The sequence below is a fragment of the Nerophis ophidion genome, linkage group LG06, assembly GCF_033978795.1.
Source record: "Nerophis ophidion isolate RoL-2023_Sa linkage group LG06, RoL_Noph_v1.0, whole genome shotgun sequence".
NCBI classification, from domain to species: domain Eukaryota; kingdom Metazoa; phylum Chordata; class Actinopteri; order Syngnathiformes; family Syngnathidae; genus Nerophis; species Nerophis ophidion.
In genome coordinates this window covers 71,194,258-71,219,870 of record NC_084616.1, presented here as the reverse complement: position 1 = coordinate 71,219,870, position 25,613 = coordinate 71,194,258, and the positions used below count along the sequence as shown (strand labels likewise).

At 41.2% G+C, this 25,613-nt stretch overlaps 1 protein-coding gene across 2 annotated transcripts in view; it reads left to right on the top strand.

Annotated features, from left to right (window-relative positions):
* epha2b (eph receptor A2 b) overlaps positions 1 to 25,613 on the top strand; it is a 122,303-nt gene that overhangs the window by 63,905 nt on the left and 32,785 nt on the right. Inside the window, exons 4-12 of one of the 2 annotated variants that reach the window (XM_061904783.1) lie at positions 2,352 to 2,507; positions 10,101 to 10,460; positions 10,540 to 10,670; positions 12,813 to 12,984; positions 13,067 to 13,166; positions 17,518 to 17,573; positions 17,658 to 17,783; positions 20,760 to 20,945; positions 21,018 to 21,079. In XM_061904783.1, the coding sequence (XP_061760767.1) occupies positions 2,352 to 2,507; positions 10,101 to 10,460; positions 10,540 to 10,670; positions 12,813 to 12,984; positions 13,067 to 13,166; positions 17,518 to 17,573; positions 17,658 to 17,783; positions 20,760 to 20,945; positions 21,018 to 21,079 (1,349 nt within the window). Of the gene's footprint in view, positions 1 to 2,351; positions 2,508 to 10,100; positions 10,461 to 10,539; positions 10,671 to 12,812; positions 12,985 to 13,066; positions 13,167 to 17,517; positions 17,574 to 17,657; positions 17,784 to 20,759; positions 21,080 to 25,613 lie in introns of both variants that reach the window. The other variant, XM_061904782.1, reaches the window with a different exon arrangement.

The window sequence follows — 25,613 nt, the reverse complement described above, 5'->3', positions numbered from 1 at the left end:
CATAGAGAAACCCAATATCTAAGTTACATTTAAACCAGTGCGGGTGGCACTGGGAGCAGGTGGGTAAAGTGCCTTGCCCAAGGACACAACGGCAGTGACTAGGATGGCGTAAGCGGGAATCGAACCTGCAACCCTCAAGTTGCTGGCACGGCCGCTCTACCAACCGAGCTATATAGTGTATTCAAACAGTGGGAGAGAAAAGCATGCATGTATAAATGCAGCAGAATGGACTTCAGCAGGTGTTAGGCAGCAGACATAATCCCCCCTCTGATGTTGGATTCAGCACATGTGTCCATGGCTGGGCTATGCATACATGGACTTGGACATGTGTGTTTGTGTCAACGTGCCATGGTGTGAGGCCACGAGCAGCAGACGCCGCCGCCGCCGTCAGGTCGGAATTCTCCCCGGCGCAGCGCCCTCTCGTTTTCGCCCTCTCGTTTTCGCCCTCTTTTATGGCGTGCTCTCTGGGCAATTTCACAGCGTATTAAGTTCATATTTCAGCATGGCGGCGCTACCTGCATGTCTGTCCACCACCCAGCTGGACGTGTGAAATCAAGTGTCACCTTATCTCGGCGATACGGTTTCAAAAGCGTGCACGCGGTGCGAGAGGAGGGAGAATTGTGCTAGAACGTCGAGCGGCCTTCATTCGCCGCTCTTTTACTTGTATTGTTTGTTGTTGTTTTTTCCATCCATCCCAAAAAATATTGAGTAGCGACATGAAAAAAACAGCCCCAAAGCATGATGTTTCCAGCCCCATGCTTCACAGTAGTTATGCTGTTCTTGGGATGCAACTCAATATTTTTCTTCCTCCAAACACGACGAGTTGAGTTTTCAAAAAGTTCTATTTTGCTTTCATCTGACCACATGAAATCCTCCGAATCCTCTTCTGTATCATCCATGTATCCATTTTGGTATAAACTCAACTCGTCGTGTTTGGAGGAAGAAGAATACTGAATTGCATCCCAAGAACACCATACCCACTGTGAAGCATGGGGGTTGAAACATCATGCTTTGGGGCTGTTTTTCTGCTAAGGGGACAGGACGATTGATCCGTGTTAAGGAAAGAATGAATGGGGCCATGTATCGTGAGATTTTGAGCCAAAACCTCCTTCCATCAGTGAGAGCTTTGAATGGTAGACCAAATACTTATTTTCCACCATAATTTACAAATATTTTTTTTAAATTCCTGGATTTTCTTTCCACATTCTGTCTCTCACAGTTGAAGTGTACCTATGATGAAAATTACAGACCTCTGTCATCATTTGAAGTGGGAGAACTTGCACAATCGGTGGCAGACTTAATATTTTTTTGCCCCACTGTATATCGGTATGGGTTGATATCGGAATCGGTAATTAAGATTTGGACATCCATCCATCCATCCATTTCCTACCGCTTATTCCCTTTCGGGGTCGCGGGGGGCGCTGGCACCTATCTCAGCTACAATCGGGCGGAAGGCGGGGTACACCCTGGACAAGTCGCCACCTCATCGCAGGGCCAACACAGATAGACAGACAACATTCACACTCACATTCACACACTAGGAATATCGGCAAAAAAACGCCATTATCGTACATCTCTACCGCTGAGTTTTTATTTTGTTTAAGCATGACATGCACCTGGGGATAGGTTGATTGGCAACACTAAATTGGCCCTAGTGTGTGAATGTGAGTGTGAATGTTGTCTGTCTATCTGTGTTGGCCCTGTGATGAGGTGGCGACTTGTCCAGGGTGTACCCTGCCTTCCGCCCGATTGTAGCTGAGATAGGCGCCAGCGCCCCCCGCGACCCCGAAAGGGAATAAGCGGTAGAAAATGGATGGATGGATGAATGAATCTTCCTTTCAGTGCGTCGGGTCCCCTGACTGTAGCTCCGTTGTCTGTCTTTAATTCTCCCTTAAAGCACTGAAGGCTGTCTTAGAGCGATGGAATGTGGGATGACTGGTTGTGTTTGTTATGAGAGAGACAGCAGCAGCAGCAGGAGCGTTTTGGTGTGTGTGAAAAAAGCCCAGAGACACAGCGTCGGCTCGTCGGGGAGTCTGCATTTTTTTTTTTTTTTTTCCCCCTCTCTCGGCTTCATGCGAGCAGTGTTGCAGCGATGGATAGGAGTTTTAATGACTTGTGTCAACACTGTGCAGAGCCTCTGTTTTCCCTCTCATATCTCTGTCACTTGTCTAAATGTGACCTTTCGGCCTTTGCTTAATAACATCTCCACTCAACCTTGCCGGCTCGCACACACACACGAGGTAAAAAGTTCAAAGCACGGTGCGATACCTGTGAGGAGGAACTGCTGTCACATGTGTCACACACACACACACACACACACATAAGTCACGTCTTCTTTTGTTCTTCCACAGAATGTCAGCCAGGCTTCTTCAAGGCGGAAGCTTCCGGTGATAAGTGTCAACCGTGTCCTGCCAACACCCAGAGGCTGGGCGCAGGGGCTTTGTTCTGTCCGTGTATGGATGGCTTCTACCGGGCCCCCAGTGACCCCTCCACCGGACCCTGCTCAGGTGATGACAAGCCTTCATCTACAAAACTGAGGGGTCATGTACATTAAAATTGAAGAATGCAGGGGGAACACTTTGATACATTTTGTGCATTAAGGAAGCTAAAACCCTTTCAGTGTTGGTTAATATATGCTAGAGCAGGGGTCACCAACGCGGTGCCTGTAAGGACCAGATGAGTCGCCCGTTGGCGTGTTCTAAAAATAGCTCAAATAGCAGCACTTACCAGTGAGCTGCCTCTATTTTTCAAATTGTATTTATTTACGAGCAAGCTGGTCTCGCTTTGCTCGACATTTTTAATTCTAAGAGAGACAAAACTCAAATAGAATTTGAAAATCCAAGAAAATATTTTCAAAACTTGGTCTTCACTTGTTTGAATAAATTCATTTTTTTACTTTGCTTCTTATAACTTTCAGAAAGACAATTTTAGAGAAAAAAATACAACATTAAAAATGATTTTAGGTTTTTAAACACATATACCTTTTTACCTTTTAAAGTCCTTCCTCTTCTTTCCTGACAATTCAAATCAATGTTGAAGTAATTTTTTTTTGTATTGTAAAGAATAATACGTTCATTTTAATTTAATTCTTCATTTTAGCTTTTGTTTTTCGACGAAGAATATTTGTGAAATATTTATTCAAACTTATTATGAGTAAAATAAAAAAAAAATAATCTGGCAAATCTAGAAAATCTTTAGAATCAAATTTAAATTGTATTTTAAGTAGAGTGGCCGTGCCAGCAACTTGAGGGTTGCAGGTTCGATTCCCGCTTCCGCCATCCAAGTGCCACCCACACTGGTTTAAATGTGAAGTGTGAAGTGAATTATATTTATATAGCGCTTTTTCTCTAGTGACTCAAAGCGCTTTACATAGTGAAACCCAATATCTAAGTTACATTTAAACCAGTGTGGGTGGCACTGGGAGCAGGTGGGTAAAGTGTCTTGCCCAAGGACACTACGGCAGTGACTAGGATGGCGGAAGCGGGAATCGAACCTGCAACCCTTTGAGTTGCTGGCACGGCCACTCTACCAACCGAGCTATGCCGCCCCACATGTAACTTAAATGTAACTTAGATATTGGGTTTCACTATGTAAAGCGCTTTGAGTCACTAGAGAAAAGCGCTATATAAATATAATTCACTTCACTTCACTTATAAAAAAAATTTTGTTCTGGAAAATCTAGAGGGAATAATGATTTGTCTTTGTTAGAAATATAGCTTGGTCCAATTTGTATAACACTTATATAGGACTTTTAAAGTCATTTTGATAGTAGGCTAATATAGACACATCATGTGTTGTCTTCATTATAACACTTATATAGGACTTTTAGTCATTTTGATAGTAGGCTAATATACACACCATGCTTTGTTTTCATTATAACACTTATATAGGACTTTTAAAGTCGTTTTGATAGTAGGCTAATAGACACATCATGTTATCTTCAATTTAACACTTAAGACAACACATGATGTCTTGTCACCGACGTCCCACTGGGTGTGAGTTTTCCTTGCCCTTATGTGGGCCTACCGAGGATGTGGTAGTGGTTTGTGCAGCCCTTTGAGACACTAGTGATTTAGGGCTATATAAGTAAACATTGATTGATTGATTGATATATTCAAACAAAATGCAGGTTGGATTTTAACCTATTTAAAACATGTCATCAAAATTCTAAAATGTATCTTAATTGGAAAAATTACTAATGATTTTCCATTATTTCTTTTTTTAATTTTTTCAAAAAGATTCGAATTAGCTAGTTCTTATTTTTTCGGGTCAATTTTGAATTTTAAATAGTCGAAATTGAAGATAAACTATGTTTCAAAATTCAAATTTAATTTGTTTTCCTGTTTTTCCTCTTTTAATCCGTTAAGTGTTTTTTTCATCATTTATTCTCTACAAAAAACCTTCCGTAAAAGGAAAAAAAAAGTACGACGGAATGACAGACAGAAATACCCTTTTTTTTAATATATATATATAGATTTATTTATTAAAGGTAAATTGAGCATATTGGCTATTTCTGGCAATTTTTTAAAATGTGTATCAAACTGGTAGCCCTTCGCATTAATCAGTACCCAAGAAGTAGCTCTTGGTTTCAAAAAGGTTGGTGACCCCTGTGCTATGCCATCTAAACAAAACACCTGGTAGCTGACAATTAAAATCAGAATCAGAAATACTTTATTAATCCCCGAGGGGAAATTAAAATTTTCAGCACAATCCCATTCAAAATCAGACAAACATTACAGGGAGACAGAACAGGATCGCTGACGGGTCTGCCAACATCCGGCGCCCCTTACAAAAAAGGTGAGATACAGGTAAACAAGGGGAAAATGGGAGAAAAAAAAAATCAGTCTAAGCCTGGGCCCCTGAAGAGGGGTCCGGACTGAGGCCAAGGGAAAAAAACAACTCATAGCCATAGCACACATCCCTCTTACATGTGTGCAACATCAAAGAACACAAAGGACATTAAAGACATTAAAATCAAAGAGAATAGAATAGAATGGACTTTATTGTCATTATATTTGCATATAACAAGATTAAAGACACCAACTTAAGGTGCAGTAGTGGGAACAAATATGGGGTAAAATAAATAACACAAGGTAATAAAGGAAAAAACTAACAATTAAAATAAACAGACTACTATCCAATAAAAATAATAAGCAATCCTGTACAATATACAAAACACTGTGAAAATACAAAATACTGTACAATAGACAGAACAAGACAAGAGTACCGAAATAATAAATAACAACCAGTGTCGGACGTATTGCACTCGAAGGGTAGTATTGCACAGTAGGGTATTAGGGTAGGATATTGTACAGGGGTGAATTATTATTATTATAAGTTAGAGTTCAAGATTGTGACAGCTCTGGGAAAGAAGCTGTCTCTGAGCCTGTTTGTTCTGGCTCTGATGCACCTGTAGCGCCTGCCTGATGCTAGCAGGTCGAAACAGGTGGAAGCCAGGGTGTGTGCTGTCTTTGGTGATGTTTTTTTGCTTTCTTGAGGCAACGGGTGTTGTGTAAATCCTTCATGAAGGGTAGGAGGCAGCCGATGATTTTTTGTGCAGACTTTATGACCCTCTGAATCGCCTGTTTGTCTGCTTCAGTGCAGCTGGCGTACCACATTGTTATGCAGTACATCAGAGATGATGCAACCAACCACTTCTACATACAGCTATGAGTAAAAAGTAAAAGAAATATACAGTATACACTGTGGTGGCCTCTGTGGTGTTCCACGCCATCGTCTGCTGGGGTGGAGGGAGCGTGGCCGTAGATAGGAGCAGGCCCAACAAAGCAACCAATTGGTGTCATATCTAACATTTTAGCTCAAAATTAAAAACTAATTACATCTCGTAGACCAAAGGTGCCCATTACGTAGATTGTGGAGGCTGTGTCAGTGGATCGCCAGCCAGGCATTAAAAAAATAGACCTAAAAATTATCGATTATCAATCTAGTGTAACTCGGTTGGTAGAGTGGCCGTGCCAGCAACTTGAGGGTTCCAGGTTCGATCCCCTCTTCCACCATCCTAGTCATTGCCGTTGTGTCCTTGGGCAAGACACTTTACCCACCTGCTCCCAGTGCCACCCACACTGGTTTAAATGTAACTTAGATATTGCGTTTCACTATGTAAAAGCGCTTTGAGTCACTAGAGAAAAAGCGCTATTTAAATATAATTCACTTCACTTCACTTCCTGTGCTACACCACATATTCCCATTTTTTTAATATTCAAAGACAGAATAAAGAATATACATAGTGTTCTTAATCAGTTATTAAATAAATACTGGCGTAAAAACCTGACAAACGTACATAGTGTAAACAAATACCTTACTAATTAAAATAAATATATGTGTTATATGGATGATTATATGGACATTGGCCAATCAAGTCAACACTAATAGTATAAAATAATAGAATATGAAATAAATAATACCATTTTAGAAAACAAAAGGACTTGGTTCCATTTTGTGCAGCTCTGCAGAGTCTACAAGATGTTGAAGTGTGTCTGTGGGAATTAGAGAGGTCAGGAGTCACTGATTTGAACCTGAGACCACCTCTGTTTTAGCTGATCCTAAAGGTGTGGGGGTTAAAGGTCAGCACTTTCAGGTTTTTTTTCTCCCCCACCAAACTCATCTAAGCGCGCTTTTTGGACTTCGCTTTGCACTTAAACAGAAAAAGGTCTTTCACGAACTGCTCCCAGAAAGCTGTAAGGATTCAGTTGTCCAAAACGTCTTGATGAAAAATACTTTGGACTCTGCGAGTTCAACATCTGATTGACTAATTAATTGATGAAGAGGTGTGTCCAAATCACACTTGCCTGATTTTCCTGGTAGACTGCCGAATTTTAGTGCCCCTCCTGGACATCTCCCGGGGCAACCATTCTCCCGAATTTCTCCCGATTTCCACCCGGACAACAATATTGGGGGCGGGCCTTAAAGGCACTACCTTTAACGTCCTCTCTCACCTGAAACCTTCACCCCTTAACAGCCGCATCCTGTCCAGGCGTCCGCTTTTCCTCCATATAAACAGCGTGCCGGCCCAGTCACATAATAATGTAGCGTTGGACGAGTTGAACTATGGTCTTTTCTCGAAAATGTCAGGAAATGCTGACACGTTGTATTAAATTTTAACTGGTTTAATGATCATGTTAATTTCAAGCACACACACACACACACATACTTGATCAACAGCCATACAGGTCACACTGAGGGTGGCCGTATAAACAACTTCCACACTGTTACAAGTATGCGCCACACTGTGAACCCACACCAAACAAGAATGACAAACACATTTCGGGAGAACATCCGCACCGCAACACAACATAAACACAGCAGAACAAATACCCAGAATCCCTTGCAGCACTATCTCTTCTGGGACGCTACAATAACATCTACGGCTTTTGGAGCTCAGTGCACAATTGCACACAAGCAGAAGAACGAAGAAGAGATATAAGACACGAATAAGAAGAAGATATATGCTTGCAAGTTCCAACATTATCGTGGCGTGGCGCAGTGGGGAGAGTGGCCGTGCGCAACCCGAGCGTCCCTGGTTCAATTCCCACCTAGTACCAACCTCGTCACGTCCGTTGTGTCCTGAGCAAGACACTTCACCCTTGCTCCTGATGGGTGCTGGTTGGCGCCTTGCATGGCAGCTCCCTCCATCAGTGTGTGAATGTGTGTGTGAATGGGTAAATGTGGAAGTAGTGTCAAAGCGCTTTGAGTACCTTGAAGGTAGAAAAGCGCTATACAAGTACAACCCATTTATCATTTATTTAATTTCATCCAAGACAGCTCGAAGGGGAAGGGGTATGCTGCCTGCACCTCAACCCTGCCCCCCCCCAAAACCCCCCACACTCCCAATCTCCCCAATTCGGAGGTCTCAAGGTTGGCAAGTATGGTCCAAATGGTTTAGTCAATAATTTTGCCACGTAGTACTTTTATTAGCTCTTAGGTCCGCCACTAGTTCTCCACATCTTCCATACCTTAGAATAGGGGTTTTCAAAATATAAGGTGCCATAAGACTTTAGGGTAGTCACAGCAGCTTTAGAAAAAAAAGAAAAAACATGTTTTTCTTTATTATTTTATTTAAAAAAAGTTTTGTCCTGTCCAGCTTCTCAGGCAAATCATATATTTGATGTCGATGCACATATTGGTTGTTCAGATTTACTTTACAAAAGAGAAGTGTAGGATACTTCTCTTGTTGCCTTATTTGTATTTGGCTTTATTAAATGTTTATGTTTATCATTTGGTGCTGCCGGGCCGGAGCAGGAGGGGATAGACAGAGAAAAAAAAGGAAGTCAGAGAGGAAAAAGAGGGGAATAAGACAGAGAGACAAAAACAACAACAACAAACACAACAATAACAACAACAATAGAGGAACATCAGCAAATAGGATATGTACAAATATGAAGGTAAAAGTGAGAGCAAAGAAGCAGTTAGCAAAAAACATATTTTTCAAACAAGCTTAGTAAAGTGCAAGGCAAAATAAATAGATTTTTCTTACCTAATCTGCATTGATTGATTGATTCATCCATCCATCCATTTTCTACCGCTTATTCCCTTTCGGGGTCGACTTAAACTTGTTTAAGTCGGGATCCACGTTAATCAATTCATGGTACAAATATATAATATCAGCATAATACAGTCATCACACAAGTTAATCATCATAGTATATACATTGAATTATTTACATTATGGTGGCAGAGGGGTTAGTGCGTCTGCCTCACAATACGAAGGTCCTGAGTAGTCCTGGGTTCAATCCTAGGCTCGGGATCTTTCTGTGTGGAGTTTGCATGTTCTCTCCGTGAATGCGTGGGTTTCCTCCGGGTACTCCGGCTTCCTCCCACCTCCAAAGACATGCACCTGGGGATAGGTTGATTGGCAACACTAAATTGGCCCTAGTGTGTGAATGTTGTCTGTCTATCTGTGTTGGCCCTGTGGTGAGGTGGCGACTTGTCCAGGGTGTACCCAGCCTTCCGCCCGATTGTAGCTGAGATAGGCGCCAGCGCCCCCCGCGACCCCAAAAGGGAATAAGCGGTAGAAAATGCATGGATGGATATATTTATTAGAAATATGTACAATGTACAAAACGGACCAAAGGGGAAGCGAACCTTCCAGACTGTTATCGACGCAAAGTTGAAAAGCCACCATCTGTGATGGTATGGGGGTGCATTAGTGCCCAAGGCATGGGTAACTTACACATCTGTGAAGGCACCATTAATGCTGAAAGGTACATACAGGTTTTGGAACAACATATGCCGCCATCTAAGCGTCGTCTTTTTCATGGACGCCCCTGCTTATTTCAGCAAGACAATGCCGAGCCACATTCAGCACGTGTTACAACAGGGTGGCTTCGCAAAAAAAGAGTGCGGGTACTTTCCTGGCCCGCATGCAGTCCAGATCTGTCTCCCTTTTAAAAATGTGTGGCGCATTATGAAGCGTAAAATACGACAGCGGAGACCCCGGACTGTTGAACGACTGAAGCTCTACATAAAACAAGAATTGGGAAGAATTCCACTTTCAAAGCTTCAACAATTAGTTTCCTCAGTTCCCAAACATTTATTGAGTGTTGTTAAAAGAAAATATGATGTAACACAGTGGTGAACATGCCCTTTCCCAACTACTTTGGCACATGTTGCAGCCATGAAATTCTAAGTTAATTATTATTTGCAAAAAAAACCCAAAGTTTATGAGTTTGAACATCAAATATCTTGTCTTTGTAGTGCATTCAATTGATTATGTGTTGAAAAGGATTTGCAAATCATTGAATTCTGTTTATATTTACATCTAACACAATTTCCCAACTCATATGGAAACGGGGTTTGTATTGATTGATTGACTGATTGAAACTTTTATTAGTAGATTGCACAGTTCAGTACATATTCTGTACAATTGACCACTAAATGGTAAGACATGAATACGTTTTTCAACGTGTCCAACTTGGTCCAGTAGTATGAATACATTGTATTTCCCCACTATAAACATCATACTCCAATCAAAAAGTATGCACACACATTTTTGTGTGAGAAACTAAAGTGGTTTAATTGCACACATTGAACTCGTAGATGTGAAGATGTTTGAATCTAATATTCCCATCATTTTACCCACAGGCCTCCCCACTGCTCCCAGAGACCTAGCAGCGACCATCACTCAACTATCTGCCGGGAGAATCCTCCTCTCCTGGAGCCCCCCGGAGGACACCGGGGGTCGCACGGACATCACCTACAGCGTAGAATGCCAGCGCTGCGAAAGCTCGGTGTGTCAACCCTGCGGCGACAAGATCCATTACGAGCCATCCAGCGCAGGTCTGACGGACACTAAGGTGTCGGTGAGCGAGCTGGACGCTCACCTCAACTACACTTTTACCGTGGAGGCTCACAGCGGCGTGTCCGTGCTGGTCGCTCAGGCATCGCCACGGGCGAACAGGCCGCCGTCCACCAGCGCTCTGACCACCTCTCTGCACTACACAGGTGAGTCATCTGCAGCACGGCTCTCATCCAAGTGTGACACGTCTTCCTTTTCTCTAAATATGGACTCCTGCTTCCTTAGATCCTCCAAAGATTACCGCCGTTCGACTCGTCGAGAAAACCGCCTCCAGGCTGTCCATTTCCTGGGATGTGTCACGCCGACCACGCTTTCAACCTCGGCCAGTCCGCTACGAGCTTACCTATCGCAAAAAGGTTATATTCTCACACTTTGAATATCAGGACTGAAATGCATTTGGTTGGAATTGACCTAAAAGACGCACATTTTTGTGGAAATTCACATACAACGGAGCGGTCTAGAACCTATGCATATGAAAAAGTGCAATACATTCACCTGTATAATAATCTATTTATTTATATATGCACCTTATTGCTTTTTTTTATCAATCAATCAATGTTTATTTACAGTGGGGCAAAAAAGTATTTAGTCAGCCACCGATTGTGCAAGTTCTCCCACTTCAAATGATGACAGAGTTCTGTAATTTTCATCATAGGTACACTTCAACTGTGAGAGACTGAATGTGAAAAAAATTGTAGGAATTTTAAAGAATTTATTTGTAAATTATGGTGGAAAAAAAGTATTTGGTCAACCATTCAAAGCTCTCACTGATGGAAGGAGGTTTTGGCTCAAAATTTCACGATACATGGCCCCATTCATTCTTTCCTTAACACGGATCAATCGTCCTGTCCCCTCAGCAGAAAAGCAGCCCCAAAGCATGATGTTTCCACCCCCATGCTTCACAGTAGGTATGGTGTTCTTGGGATGCAACTCGGTATTCTTCTTCCTCCAAACACGACGAGTTGAGTTTATACCAAAATGGATACATGGATGATACAGCAGAGGATTGGGAGAATGTCATGTGGTCAGATGAAACCAAAATAGAGTACTGGAGCCCGAATAGAAAACGCTCTATAGCCCGCAGACTTTTTTGGGGCTCTGGGAATCACTAATAAGCCGGAGTTCTTTGAACGCAGATCCTGCACTAGCATGAGCTAATGCAACGAAATTTAGTTTTCATCTGTACTGTAAAGTTCAAATTTGAATGACAATAAAAAGGAAGTCTAAGTAGAACCTCGGATTCAGGAGGAACAGTGTGGTTTTCGTCCTGGTCGTGGAACTGTGGACCAGCTCTATACTCTCGGCAGGGTTCTTGAGGGTGCATGGGAGTTTGCCCAACCAGTCTACATGTGCTTTGTGGACTTGGAGAAGGCATTCGACCGTGTCCCTCGGGAAGTCCTGTGGGGAGTGCTCAGAGAGTATGGGGTATCGGACTGTCTTATTGTGGCGGTCCGCTCCCTGTATGATCAGTGCCAGAGCTTGGTCCGCATTGCCGGCAGTAAGTCCAACACATTTCCAGTGAGGGTTGGACTCCGCCAAGGCTGTCCTTTGTCACCGATTCTGTTCATAACTTTTATGGACAGTATTTCTAGGCGCAGTCAGGGTGTTGAGGGGTTCCGGTTTGGTAACCGCAGGATTAGGTCTCTGCTTTTTGCAGATGATGTGGTCCTGATGGCTTCATCTGGCCAGGATCTTCAGCTCTCGCTGGATCGGTTCGCAGCCACCGGAATGAGAATCAGCACCTCCAAGTCCGAGTCCATGGTTCTCGCCCGGAAAAGGGTGGAATGCCATCTCCGGGCTGGGAAGGAGACCCTGCCCCAAGTGGAGGAGTTCAAGTACCTAGGAGTCTTGTTCACGAGTGGGGGAAGAGTGGATCGTGAGATCGACAGGCAGATCGGTGCGGCGTCTTCAGTAATGCGGACGTTGTACCGATCCGTTGTGGTGGAGAAGGAGCTGAGCCGGAAGGCAAAGCTCTCAATTTACCGGTCGATCTACGTTCCCATCCTCACCTATGGTCATGAGCTTCGGGTCATGACCGAAAGGATAAGATCACGGGTACAAGCGGCCGAAATGAGTTTCCTCCGCCGTGTGGCGGGGCTCTCCCTTAGAGATAGGGTGAGAAGCTCTGCCATCCGGGAGGAACTCAAAGTAAAGCCGCTGCTCCTCCACATCGAGAGGAGCCTGATGAGTTGGTTCGGGCATCTGGTCAGGATGCCACCCGAACGCCTCCCTAGGGAGGTGTTTAGGGCACGTCCGACCGGTAGAAGGCCACGGGGAAGACCCAGGACACGTTGGGAAGACTATGTCTCCCGGCTGGCCTGGGAACGCCTCGGGATCCCCCGGGAAGAGCTAGACAAAGTGGCTGGGGAGAGGGAAGTCTGGGTTTCCCTGCTTAGGCTGTTGCCCCCACGACCCGACCTCGGATAAGCGGAAGATGATGGATGGATGGATGGATTGCTTGTACTAATAAAGCTTGCTTCCATTGTGTTCTGTGGCAGGATGACAATCTGGACATGACTACCTACACCGTGCTGATCCTGGAGAAGAGCTCAGTGGAGATCAATGATCTGGCCCCCGGCACTGCCTACCTGTTCCGGGTGCAGGCCCTCAGCAGTGACGGGACCCCCGGAGGCTCCACTGTGGAAGAACAGTTTGAAACGTCCTCAGCAGGTAAACAAACCCGGCCCACAACCGCTGAGGCCAAATATTTCAGGGCGGCGTAGCTTTAAATATGCTTTCTTTATTTTCCCAGAACCCATGACTCAGACCAATCCCGCGCTGGTTTTTGGCGTGCCGGTCCTAGGCGCAGCCGCGTTGTTCATACTGGTTCTGGTGGTCTTCCTCCGCAGACGGTCAGTAAGCACTCGGGCTTCCTTTCCCAATCCTTCCTCCACATTCCGTCCGTCCTCGCCGCTTCCTTTCTGTCTTCCTTTTGACAACTTTCTCTTCTCAGTGTGTCGCAGCCTCCGAGGGGAGAATTTGTGTTCACATTGTGCAATTGTTATATTCTGGAGAGGCCTTGGAAAGGAAATTGGTCTGGAGTGACACATTGTAGGGGACAAGGGGGTAGGCCTCAAAGCTACTAAGTGCTTCGCTGTGTTCCAGGCTTTGGTTTAAAGTTGACCTGCACCTTTTAGTGTTGCAAACTCAAGCCTGTCCACCCGCCTGCTTGACAGTCCTTTGGATTTCAAAATCGCTTTAGCAAACATGGTCCATCGTCAGCGTTTATCAAAGGGACGCTTCTGTCTGAATGGTGTCGGGATCCCTTTGAGAGCGTCTTGTTACGTTCACCACAAAGGTTGCTATGTGCCATTGATATTAAAGCAGACCTCCACCAAAGCCCTTCCTAATTTGCATTTGCATCGGCTTGAACGTTTATGTTCCCACATTGCACGGAGATCATAAAGATACGCACGTCCCCTGCAAATTATGGAAATTGTAAAAAAAAGTAGGTTATAAATGCAGTAAAGACTACAGCACTTTTACTACGAGATGTACACTCTGTAAAAAGTCAGTGTTCAAAAACAAGGAAAAAAATTACAAAAATGAGGGGTATTTTATTTGAAATAAGCAAAATTATCTGCCAGTAGAACAAGAAAATTTGTCTTGTCTAGACTAGCGGTTCTCAAATGGGGGTACTTGAAGGTATGCCATGGGGTACGTGAGATTTTTTTTTAAATGTTCTAAAAATAGCAACGATTTAAAATTCCTTCATGAATATATTTATTGAATAATACTTCAACAAAATATGAATGTAAGTTCATAAACTGTGAAAAAAAATACAAAAAAATGCAATAATCAGTGATGACAGCTAGATTTTTTGTGGACATGTTCCATAAATATTGATGTTAAAGATTTTTATTTTTTTGTAAAGAAATGTTTAGAATTAAGATGGATCTCTATTACAATCGCCAAAGAGGGCACTTTAAGTTGATGATTACTTCTATGTGTAGAAATTTTATTTATAATTGAATCACTCGTTTATTTTTTTAAAAGTTTTTAGTTATTTTTATATCTTTTTTTTCAAAATAGTTCAAGAAAGACCACTACAAATGAGCAATATTTTGCACTGTTATACAATTTAATGAATCAGAAACTGATGACATAGTGCTGTATTTTACTTCTTTATCTCTTTTTTTTTCAACCAAAAATGCTTTGCTCTGATTAGGGGGTACTGGAATTAAGAAAATGTTCACAGGGGGTACATCACTGAAAAAAGGTTGAGAACCACTGATATAGACTTTCCAAAACAAGTAAAATTAGTTAACCTCAATGAACCCAAAAATACCTTTTTAAAATAAGTATTTTCTCACGAATAACAACTGTTTTACTATATGAGTACGTATTTTCTATTGTTTGATTGAAAATAAAACGGCAAAGTCCATTTGGCTGTCATCTGTTTTAACTATGAGACACAATTGTGTCAAAGTCGTGATTGTTTTTTTACGTGCATGAAATAAGAAATAATTACTTAAAAAAAAGTACTTTTATACTTGTGAGTGTTGATGACACAGCTTTGCAACAGTTGATATTCTAGTTTCAAGCATGTTTTTACTCAATATAGGTCATCAAATCTCTTAAAATAAGTATATTCTCACAAGTGCACTTTTCTTGGTAGGAAAAAAATTAGACCTTTTTTCTCAACATGTTGAAAAATATTCTTAAATAAGTAAATGCTAGTGCCATTATCTTGACATAATGATATTGAAGTGAGAAATTATCTATCTATCTATCTATCTATCTATCTATCTATCTATCTATCTATCTATCTATCTATCTATCTATCTATCTATCTATCTATCTATCTATCTATCTATCTATCTATCTATCTATCTATCTATCTATCTTATTACTTTAAAAAAAGTAGTTTTATACTTGTGAGTGTTGATGACGTAGCTTTACAACACTTGATATTCTAGTTTCAAGCATGTTTCGTGAAGTGAAGTGAATTATATTTATATAGCGCTTTTCTCAAGTGACTCAAAGCGCTTTATATTGTAAAACCCAATATCTAAGTTACATTTTTTTAATCCAGTGTGGGTGGCACTGGGAGCAGGTGGGTAAAGTGTCTTGCCCAAGGACACAACAGCAGTTACTAGGTTGGCGGAAGCGGGGATCGAACCTGCAACCCTGAAGTTGCTGGCACAGACGCTCTACCAACCGAGTTAAACTCAATATAAGTCATAACATCCCAGCAACGAGCTGTAATATCTTGCTGAGATCATTTAGGACCAAAATCCGTAAAACGAGTAAAACACTCTAACATAAAATCTGCTTAGTGAGAAGAATTATCTTATCAGACAGAAAATAAGCAAATATCATTTGAGATACTTAAAAGTAGTTTTATACTTGTGAGTGTTGATGACGCAGCTTTGCAACAGTTGATATTCTAGTTTCAAGCATGCTTTTACTCAATTTAGGTCATAAAATATCAGCAACAAGCTGTAATATATTTCTGAGATCATTTAGGACCCAAACCCTTAAAACAAGTAAAACGCTCTAACATAAAATCTGCTTAGTGAGAAGAATTATCTTATCAGACAGAAAATAAGTAAATATCATTTGAAATATCTAAAAGTAGTTTTATACTTGTGAGTGTTGATGACACAACTTTGCAACAATTGATATTCTAGTTTCAAGCATGTTTTACTCAATATAGGTCATCAAATCTCAGCAACAAGCTGTAATATCTTACTGAGATCATTTAGGACCAAATCCCTTAAAACAAGTAAAACACTCTAACATAAAATCTGCTTAGTGAGAAGAATTATCTTATCAGACAGAAAATAAGCAAATATCATTTGAGATACTTAAAAGTAGTTTTATACTTGTGAGTGTTGATGACGCAGCTTTGCAACAGTTGATATTCTAGTTTCAAGCATGTTTTACTCAATTTAGGTCATAAAATATCAACAACAAACTGTAATATCTTACTGAGATCATTTAGGACCAAAATCCTTAAAACAAGTAAAACACTCTAACATAACATCTGCTTAGTGAGAAGAATGATCTTATCAGACAGAAAATAAGCAAATATCTTTTGAGATACTTAAAAGTAGTTTTATACTTGTGAGTGTTGATGACGCAGCTTTGCAACAGTTGATATTCTAGTTTCAAGCATGTTTTACTCAATATAGGTCATAAAATATCAGCAACAAGCTGTAATATATTTCTGAGATCATTTAGGACCCAAGCTCTTAAAACAAGTAAAATCTGCTTAGTGAGAAGAATTATCTTATCAGACAGAAAATAAGCAAATATCAGCTTTATTTGAGATATTTAGTCTTACTTACTTTTCAGTTTTTGCAGTGTTGAGGCACTTAACTGGCATGGCTTAAGTGGGATAAAAACTATGAAAATAATGCGTCTTTTTTTTCGTAGCTGACTATTTATCAGGGGTGTTGGGAAAAAAATCGATTCGAACACGTTGTGCGATTCAAAATCGATTCTCATTTTTAAAAAATCAATTTATTTTTTTTAATCAATCCAACAAAACAATACACAGCAATACCATAACAATGCAATCCAATTCCAAAACCAAACCTGACCCAGCAACACTCAATACACAAACACGACACAGAACAAACCAAAAGTGGTGAAACAAAAATGAATATTATCAACAATAATATCAATATTAATTATAATTTCAGCATAGCAGTGATTAAAAATCCCTCATTGACATTATCATTAGACATTTATAAAAATAAAAACAATAGTGTCACAGTGGCTTACACTTGCATCGCATCTCATAAGCTTGACAACACACTGTGTCCAATGTTTTTCACAAAGATAAAATAAGTCCTATTTTTGGTTCGTTTGATAGTTAAAACAAATTTACGTTATTGCAATCAGTTGATAAAACATTGTCCTTTACAATTATAAAAGTTTTTTTTTTTTTAAATCTACTACTCTGCTAGCATGTCAGCAGACTGGTGTAGATCCTGCTGAAATCTTGTGTACTGAATGAATACAGAATCGTTTTGAATCGAGAATCGAATCGAAAAAATCGATATATTATCGAATAGTGACCCCAAGAATCGATATTGAATCGAATCGTGGGACACCCAAAGATTCACAGCCCTACTATTTATCTTATGTCATTTGTAGCTGAAAGAAAAATACAAATTCACTATAAATAAAGTACATTTTGGTAAATGATCAGTAAAATAGCAATGATTTGAATTTGATGTTTTCTTAAATCAGGAAAAGAAACTCCCACAGCAGACAAGGACCAGAGGACGCTTACTTCTCCAGCTCAGGTAAATCCAACAAAAACACCTCACTCCGTCCTCACGTCATTCATGATTATAAGGTGAGCGTCTAACAATTTCCTGGTTTCTTAGAGCAACTGAAGCCTCTGAAGACCTACGTGGACCCGCACACGTACGAGGACCCCAACACGGCTGTCCTTAAATTTGCCACAGAAATCCATCCCAACCACATAACCAAACAGAAAGTCATCGGAGCCGGTGAGTGACGGGCCTCCCCAGACGGCCTGCTTTTTTGGGGCTTGCTGAGAGATGCGTCAATCCCCGGTTGGGTTGTTTATGTTGCACATTTTCCGCAGCTTACCGTGTTGATTGACGGTGGCTTAGTTTAGCCAGATTAACATCTACCTGGCTGGAGTCCTTGCACAACAAGTTGGGACATTTTGTTCTGTTGCAACCGATACATCAGCGCCTCCCAAATCTGCCATACATGAGATGTTTATTCAAGTAGAACCCCTTGAACCTGTTGTTTTTTTGTCCCAACATACACCCCCCGTTCCCACATCCGTACCCCCTTCCCAGTCCTTCTCCTCAGGTGACAGCCGATTCCCATACTCCCACACCACAGGTCATCTTCCACTTAAACAACACAAACGCTCTTTCCTTGAACACACCTCTACGGGGGAGCCTCAGGCAAAATGTCCGCACACTAGGGGTGTAACGGTACTCAAACATTTCGGTTCGGTACGTACCTCGGTTTAGAGGTCACGGTTCGGTTCATTTTCGGTACAGTAAGACAACGACAAAATATACATTTTTGGGTTATTTATTTACCAAATTTGTAAACAATGGCATAACATACTTAAACACACAAGTATTGGAACCTAGCATAATTGCAACTTCCAGCTTGTTGCATCAGTTCTTACCTAACGTGTTATTAGAGGTGTAATGGTACACAAAAATTTCGGTTCGGTACGTACCTCGGTTTAGAGGTCACGGTTCGGTTCATTTTCGGTACAGTAAGAAAACAACAAAATATAAATGTTTTGGTTATTTATTTACCAAATTTGTAAACAATGGCATAACATACTTATACACACAAGGTCCATTGCCAGGGTTTATGTGGTCAACATATATAAAATAACTAAATAGGATAAGGCTCAGAATGGTTTCTTAACAAAACCTTTCTACATATAAAACACTTTTTTTGATTGATTTATTGATTGATTGAGACTTGTATTAGTAGATTGCACAGTACAGTACATATTCTGGACAATTGACCACTAAATGGTAACACCCCAATATGTTTTTCAACTTGTTTAAGTCAGGGTCGACGTTAATCAAGATTAAACTGCCTCAATTTGTTGCTCAGATTAATCAAAATGACAAAACTTTTCTTCTACATATAAAAAGTGCAACATTAAACAGTTTCAAGTCAACTTAGCCTCAGTTTAACGCCCCAGCCTGGCTAACTTGGCAGTAAGAGGTATACGGACTCATTGTTGTTCCACCATAGAAGTGAGTCAAAATCTAGTTTTTAATGCAATATGGACTTAAATCTGCTGCTATAAAAACATTTGTTATTGCTTTAGCCCTGCCTGACTCGCAGAGGAGAAGCTGCTTGAATGCGGTGGTGACGCTTCAAATGGGTTAGCATGTGTTATGAGAGTAGCGTATGTGTGTGTGTGGCCCTTTAATGTGTGACAGCATGTGAGGTGAGTGTGTTGGCGAGCGAGGTGAGGGAGCTGTAGCGTGAGTGCGGTGAGTGGCTAGTGTTTTGTTGGATTGGCTGTGTGCAAGACCTCAATAAAGCTGCGATTTGCAACTAATCGTCGGACTCTTCATTTACCCAGAATGGTTTCTTAACAAAACCTTTTTACATATAAAACAATTTTTTTGATTGATTGATTGAGACTTTTATTAGTAGATTGCACAGTACAGTACATATTCTGGACAATTGACCACTAAATGGTAACTCCCCAATACGTTTTTCAACTTGTTTAAGTCAGGGTCGACGTTAATCAACATTAAACTGCCTCAATTTGTTGCTCAGATTAATCAAAATTACACAATTTTTCTTCTACATATAAAAAGTGCAACATTAAACAGTTTCAAGTCAACTCAGCCTCAGTTTAACGCCCCAGCCTGGCTAACTTGGCAGTAAGAGGTATACAGACTCATTGTTCTTCCACCATAGAAGTGAGTCAAAATCTAGTTTTTAATGCAATATGGATTTAAATCTGCTGCTATAAAAAACATTTGTTATTGCTTTAGCCCTGCCTGACTCGCCGAGGAGAGGCTGCTTGAATGCGGTGGTGACGCATGGGTTAGCATGTGTTATGAGTGGGGCGGTATAGCTCGGTTGGTAGAGTGGCCGTGCCAGCAACTTGAGGGTTGCAGGTTTGATTCCCGCTTCCGCCACCCTAGTCACTGCCGTTGTGTCCTTGGGCAAGACACTTTACCCACATGCTCCCAGTACCACCCACACTGGTTTAAATGTAACTTAGATATTGGGTTTCACTATGTAAAGCGCTTTAAGTCACTAGAGAAAAAGCCCTATATAAATATAATTCACATCACAATTCACATGAGAGTAGCGTATGCTTGTGTGTGGCCCTTTAATGTGTGACAGCATGTGAGGTGAGTGTGTGGGCGAGCAAAGTGAGGGAGCTGCAGCGTGAGTGCGGTGAGTGGCTAGTGTTTTGTTGGATTGGCTGTGTGCAAGACCTCAATAAAGCCACGATTTGCAACTAATCGTCGGACTCTTCATTTACCCTGGAGTGCGCAGCTGTGGAGACATTGCCGGGTAGAGTGAAGGGTGTTGCCCCCAAGAATACATCAGCCCTGGAGAAGTGTCTCCCTGCGCTCCTCGACTACGGTCTGGGAGCCGGAAGCAGGAAGGGTGCAACACATGTTTGACGTGTTGTCAGAAGCAGCTGCTGAACAATGTCGGCAAACCTCTGTCCTCCATTGTCGTATCGCGCAGCCAAAGTGTTCCCAAACGGGAGATCTTAACGAGGCAGGAGTGTCTTCCAGCTCTGGCTTTTACATGTTGTCTTAGCCTGGTCACTGCTAGCATGTGTACTCGTTCGGTACACCTCCGAACCGAACCCACCCTACCGAAACGGTTCAATCCAAATACATGTACCGTTACACCCCTACCGCAGACACTTCCTTTTTATCTTCGGGCCGAAACCACAATGGCTTTTTCCAAAGTGTCCAATCTGTGTCTTTCAGGGGAGTTTGGTGAGGTGTACCGTGGTATTTTTAAGGCGCCCGGCAGGAAGGAGGTGGCGGTGGCTGTCAAGACGCTAAAGCCCGGCTACTCCGAGAAACAGAGGCAGGACTTTCTGAGCGAGGCCTCCATCATGGGACAGTTCTCCCACCAGAACATCATTCACCTGGAGGGAGTGGTTACCAAATGTAAGCACATTTCTTTTCCAACCTGCCTATTTCTGAACGACATGTTGATCTTTTATTGTTATCTGTGTGCAGTCAAACACGCCATGATTGTGACTGAATATATGGAGAACGGAGCACTGGACCGGTATCTTAGGGTAAGTCGACCACGTGACACTTTTAGTCCTCCCACAATGTGAAAATGATGTGCTTCAAGTGGACTAAGGTTGTGTAACCGGTGGTCTTTTCCTTTGCGTTGTGTGGATTTTATGGAACACGACCAACACCATGGGTTGATGCTCAGATGCACTTTACTGATAAGCCCCTCTCCCGTTATCGTAGACAAAAAGGCGGAGTTATACACAACAGTAAAATAAAAACATACCTGATAATACACAGAATACAATTGTCGTGAATAACTTTTTGCCATCGTCGAGCCCCTCTCCCGTTATCGTAGACAAAAAGGCGGAGTTACACACAACAGTAAAATAAAAACATACCTGATAATACACACAACACAATTGTCGTGAATAACTTTTTGCCATCGTCGAGCCCCTCTCCCGTTATCGTAGACAAAAAGGCGGAGTTACACACAACAGTAAAATAAAAACATACCTGATAATACACAGAATACAATTGTGAATAACTTTTTGCCATCGTCGAGCCCCTCTCCCGTTATCGTGGACAAAAAGGCGGAGTTACATACAACAGTAAAATAAAAACATACCTGATAATACACACAACACAATTGTCGTGAATAACTTTTTGCCATCGTCGAGCCCCTCTCCCGTTATCGTGGACAAAAAGGCGGAGTTACATACAACAGTAAAATAAAAACATACCTGATAATACGCGGAATACAATTGTCGTGAATAACTTTTTGCCATCGTCGAGCCCCTCTCCCGTTATCGTAGACAAAAAGGCGGAGTTACACACAACAGTAAAATAGAAACATACCTGATAATACACAGAATACAATTGTCGTGAATAACTTTTTGCCATTGTCGAGCCCGTCTCCCGTTATCGTGGACAAAAAGGCGGAGTTATACACAACAGTAAAATAAAAACATACCTGATAATACACAGAATACAATTGTCGTGAATAACTTTTTGCCATTGTTGAGCCCCTCTCCCGTTATCGTAGACAAAAAGGCGGAGTTACATACAACAGTAAAATAAAAACATACCTGATAATACGCGGAATACAATTGTCGTGAATAACTTTTTGCCATCGTCGAGCCCCTCTCCCGTTATCGTAGACAAAAAGGCGGAGTTACATACAACAGTAAAATAAAAACATACCTGATAATACGCAGAATACAATTGTGAATAACTTTTTGCCATCGTCGAGCCCCTCTCCCGTTATCGTAGACAAAAAGGCGGAGTTATACACAACAGTAAAATAAAAACATACCTGATAATACACACAACACAATTGTCGTGAATAACTTTTTGCCATCGTCGAGCCCCTCTCCCGTTATCGTAGACAAAAAGGCGGAGTTACATACAACAGTAAAATAAAAACATACCTGATAATACGCAGAATACAATTGTCGTGAATAACTTTTTGCCATCGTCGAGCCCCTCTCCCGTTATCGTGGACAAAAAGGCGGAGTTACATACAACAGTAAAATAAAAACATACCTGATAATACACAGAATACAATTGTGAATAACTTTTTGCCATCGTCGAGCCCCTCTCCCGTTATCGTGGACAAAAAGGCGGAGTTACATACAACAGTAAAATAAAAACATACCTGATAATACACAGAATACAATTGTCGTGAATAACTTTTTGCCATTGTCGAGCCCGTCTCCCGTTATCGTAGACAAAAAGGCGGAGTTATACACAACAGTAAAATAAAAACGTACCTGATAATACACAGAATACAATTGTCGTGAATAACTTTTTGCCATTGTCGAGCCCGTCTCCCGTTATCGTAGACAAAAAGGCGGAGTTATACACAACAGTAAAATAAAAACGTACCTGATAATACACAGAATACAATTGTCGTGAATAACTTTTTGCCATCGTCGAGCCCGTCTCCCGTTATCGTAGACAAAAAGGCGGAGTTATACACAACAGTAAAATAAAAACATACTTGATAATACGCAGAATACAATTGTGAATAACTTTTTGCCATCGTCGAGCCCCTCTCCCGTTATCGTAGACAAAAAGGCGGAGTTATACACAACAGTAAAATAAAAACATACCTGATAATACACACAACACAATTGTCGTGAATAACTTTTTGCCATCGTCGAGCCCCTCTCCCGTTATCGTAGACAAAAAGGCGGAGTTACATACAACAGTAAAATAAAAACATACCTGATAATACGCAGAATACAATTGTGAATAACTTTTTGCCATCGTCGAGCCCCTCTCCCGTTATCGTAGACAAAAAGGCGGAGTTATACACAACAGTAAAATAAAAACATACCTGATAATACACACAACACAATTGTCGTGAATAACTTTTTGCCATCGTCGAGCCCCTCTCCCGTTATCGTAGACAAAAAGGCGGAGTTACATACAACAGTAAAATAAAAACATACTTGATAATACGCAGAATACAATTGTGAATAACTTTTTGCCATCGTCGAGCCCCTCTCCCGTTATCGTAGACAAAAAGGCGGAGTTATACACAACAGTAAAATAAAAACATACCTGATAATACACACAACACAATTGTCGTGAATAACTTTTTGCCATCGTCGAGCCCCTCTCCCGTTATCGTAGACAAAAAGGCGGAGTTATACACAACAGTAAAATAACAACATACCTGATAATACACACAACACAATTGTCGTGAATAACTTTTTGCCATCGTCGAGCCCCTCTCCCGTTATCGTAGACAAAAAGGCGGAGTTACATACAACAGTAAAATAAAAACATACCTGATAATACGCAGAATACAATTGTGAATAACTTTTTGCCATCGTCGAGCCCCTCTCCCGTTATCGTAGACAAAAAGGCGGAGTTATACACAACAGTAAAATAAAAACATACCTGATAATACACACAACACAATTGTCGTGAATAACTTTTTGCCATCGTCGAGCCCCTCTCCCGTTATCGTGGACAAAAAGGCGGAGTTACATACAACAGTAAAATAAAAACATACCTGATAATACGCAGAATACAATTGTCGTGAATAACTTTTTGCCATCGTCGAGCCCCTCTCCCGTTATCGTAGACAAAAAGGCGGAGTTACACACAACAGTAAAATAAAAACATACCTGATAATACACAGAATACAATTGTGAATAACTTTTTGCCATCGTCGAGCCCCTCTCCCGTTATCGTGGACAAAAAGGCGGAGTTATACACAACAGTAAAATAAAAACGTACCTGATAATACACAGAATACAATTGTCGTGAATAACTTTTTGCCATTGTCGAGCCCGTCTCCCGTTATCGTAGACAAAAAGGCGGAGTTATACACAACAGTAAAATAAAAACGTACCTGATAATACACAGAATACAATTGTCGTGAATAACTTTTTGCCATCGTCGAGCCCGTCTCCCGTTATCGTAGACAAAAAGGCGGAGTTATACACAACAGTAAAATAAAAACATACTTGATAATACGCAGAATACAATTGTGAATAACTTTTTGCCATCGTCGAGCCCCTCTCCCGTTATCGTAGACAAAAAGGCGGAGTTATACACAACAGTAAAATAAAAACATACCTGATAATACACACAACACAATTGTCGTGAATAACTTTTTGCCATCGTCGAGCCCCTCTCCCGTTATCGTAGACAAAAAGGCGGAGTTATACACAACAGTAAAATAACAACATACCTGATAATACACACAACACAATTGTCGTGAATAACTTTTTGCCATCGTCGAGCCCCTCTCCCGTTATCGTAGACAAAAAGGCGGAGTTACATACAACAGTAAAATAAAAACATACCTGATAATACGCAGAATACAATTGTGAATAACTTTTTGCCATCGTCGAGCCCCTCTCCCGTTATCGTAGACAAAAAGGCGGAGTTATACACAACAGTAAAATAAAAACATACCTGATAATACACACAACACAATTGTCGTGAATAACTTTTTGCCATCGTCGAGCCCCTCTCCCGTTATCGTGGACAAAAAGGCGGAGTTACATACAACAGTAAAATAAAAACATACCTGATAATACGCAGAATACAATTGTCGTGAATAACTTTTTGCCATCGTCGAGCCCCTCTCCCGTTATCGTAGACAAAAAGGCGGAGTTACATACAACAGTAAAATAAAAACATACCTGATAATACGCAGAATACAATTGTGAATAACTTTTTGCCATCGTCGAGCCCCTCTCCCGTTATCGTAGACAAAAAGGCGGAGTTATACACAACAGTAAAATAAAAACATACCTGATAATACACACAACACAATTGTCGTGAATAACTTTTTGCCATCGTCGAGCCCCTCTCCCGTTATCGTGGACAAAAAGGCGGAGTTACATACAACAGTAAAATAAAAACATACCTGATAATACACAGAATACAATTGTGAATAACTTTTTGCCATCAACGAGCCCCTCTCCCGTTATCGTGGACAAAAAGGCGGAGTTATACACAACAGTAAAATAAAAACATACCTGATAATACACAGAATACAATTGTCGTGAATAACTTTTTGCCATTGTCGAGCCCGTCTCCCGTTATCGTAGACAAAAAGGCGGAGTT